At 53.2% G+C, this 1649-nt stretch overlaps 1 protein-coding gene across 1 annotated transcript in view; it reads right to left on the reverse strand.

Moving 5' to 3' along the window:
* Nucleotides 1–1367, reverse strand: part of LOC112105588 (zona pellucida sperm-binding protein 1-like) — a 12342-nt gene extending 10975 nt beyond the window's left edge. The window contains exons 1-3 of the mRNA XM_024198445.2: nt 1175–1367; nt 350–471; nt 1–182 (exon numbers count right to left, since the gene is read on the reverse strand). The exon at nt 1–182 is cut by the window's left edge and continues 83 nt beyond it. Of these exons, the coding sequence (XP_024054213.2) occupies nt 1–182; nt 350–471; nt 1175–1367 (497 nt within the window). The remainder of the gene's footprint in view (nt 183–349; nt 472–1174) is intronic.
* Between the last annotated feature and the right edge of the window lie 282 nt (nt 1368–1649).

A 1649-nucleotide genomic window follows, 5' to 3' on the forward strand; every position in this document is an offset into this window, starting at 1 on the left:
TGCGGCTGGGGCACCGGGCGCACCAGGCCCGGCTGCGGCTGGGGCACGTAGCGCAAGGTCTCCTCTGGGGTTAGGTCATGTTCAGGGGGCTTGGGGCAGGTCATGGTCACGTCACGGGTGGCAGCGATGGCCCCGGTGCTCAATAGTTCCTCCACTCGGACCTGTAGGTGGTTAAGGCCATCCTGAAATGAAGAGATGCCAGTTAGTCTGTTATGCCACAATACTGACTGTCTGTAGGTGCCAAGCACCTCCCACCTCCCCCCCAATCTGCACAGGCTGCTGGGGCAGCAGGTATGGACCCAGCTACAGCTTCTGTAGTTGCTCAGGTACATGTGCGAAGCCCCCTCACCTTCTTCTGAACGTGGCAGCCATTGTAGCCAGCCGAGAAGATCACTACTCCTTGCTCGCCAGATGTGACCCAATGGAGACAAATGGAGCAGTTGGTAACTTCGAAGGGTGTCCCAAACTCATCTGTGGAGATACATGTCACGGGTAAGGAAGAGTTAAAGCCCATGATGAAGCTTTGCCAAGTAGCCAAGTTTGGAACAGACTGTTTTTTGTCCCATCCTTCAGTTTAGTGGAGCTTTAGCATGGTGGTAAGCAGCTCAAAAGGTACAGGACAGCCCTCATTTACCAAGCCTGACCTACAGCCAGGAGTGCGGATAGTGGCCAGGCCAGGCCATCCCACACTTTTGCATGACAACAGTGAGGTGATAGCCCACAGAGGGCACAGGATTCAGGTGTCTGCAACTCAGAGGGCTGAGGTACACCAGAGCTTGGGATACCTAGCCACATTTTGTTATGTCCCTCTACATTTTCCCCCCAGCATGGTTCCCTCTGTGACCCAAAAAATAGCAGAGGGTAAAGTCAGCAGGCTGTTGTGAGGAAAGATGTAGCCCTAACAGTTGAATCCAGCTAGGTAACTCCAGTCTTTTCTCCAGGGGACAGAAGCCACAGACTCTTACTTCAGGAGATCAGGCTACTCAAGATTTGAGGGTAACAGCCAGGCCATTAAGAAGCACTAGAGTAGGAACTTCAGGAAAAGAAAAAGGTGGTCTCATTACATATTGTATAAGTAAGAGGTTTCCACAGAAGACCCATAAAACCCTCCTGCATGTCTAAGAGGACAGACAACCAGGAGGCTTCTTAGCTTTCTTAAGAAGCAGCCACTTACCCACAACTTTGAAGCGGACAGTGTGGCCCTGTCTGGGAAAAACCAGCAGCTGCATCCCATAGTCTCCACACTCATACTCATACCCCTGTTGCAAGACAGAGAAACTGACCCTACGGAAGTCCCCCTGCCCAAGGACTGTCCCCACAGACCAGAGCAGCACTAAGCCTACAAAATACCTACAGCCCAGCCCCATGGCTGAAGGTGCTAAGGAAGAAGCCCTGCCCAGGGGTCACTTCTCATAAGTAGAGAGGCTGTAGGTCTGGGGCTTTCTAGGGGGAGGGGAGGGGGGGCAGGGTGTGAATCAGATGAGCAGAGAGGCAGCACCTGGGGAGCTGCCTGCTGCTGGGGAGGGGCCAGGTGAAAAGTGCAAAGCTCAGGGTGAAAGGGAAACAAAACCATTGAACCCTTCAGCCCTAAGACCCCCCCTCCCATTGAATCCTCCTGTTATGCTCCCTTTTCAGTGTTGCAGGCTCTC

This window comes from Terrapene carolina, unplaced genomic scaffold, assembly GCF_002925995.2.
Source record: "Terrapene carolina triunguis isolate 2854851 unplaced genomic scaffold, T_m_triunguis-2.0 Scaffold90, whole genome shotgun sequence".
Classification (NCBI taxonomy): domain Eukaryota; kingdom Metazoa; phylum Chordata; order Testudines; family Emydidae; genus Terrapene; species Terrapene triunguis.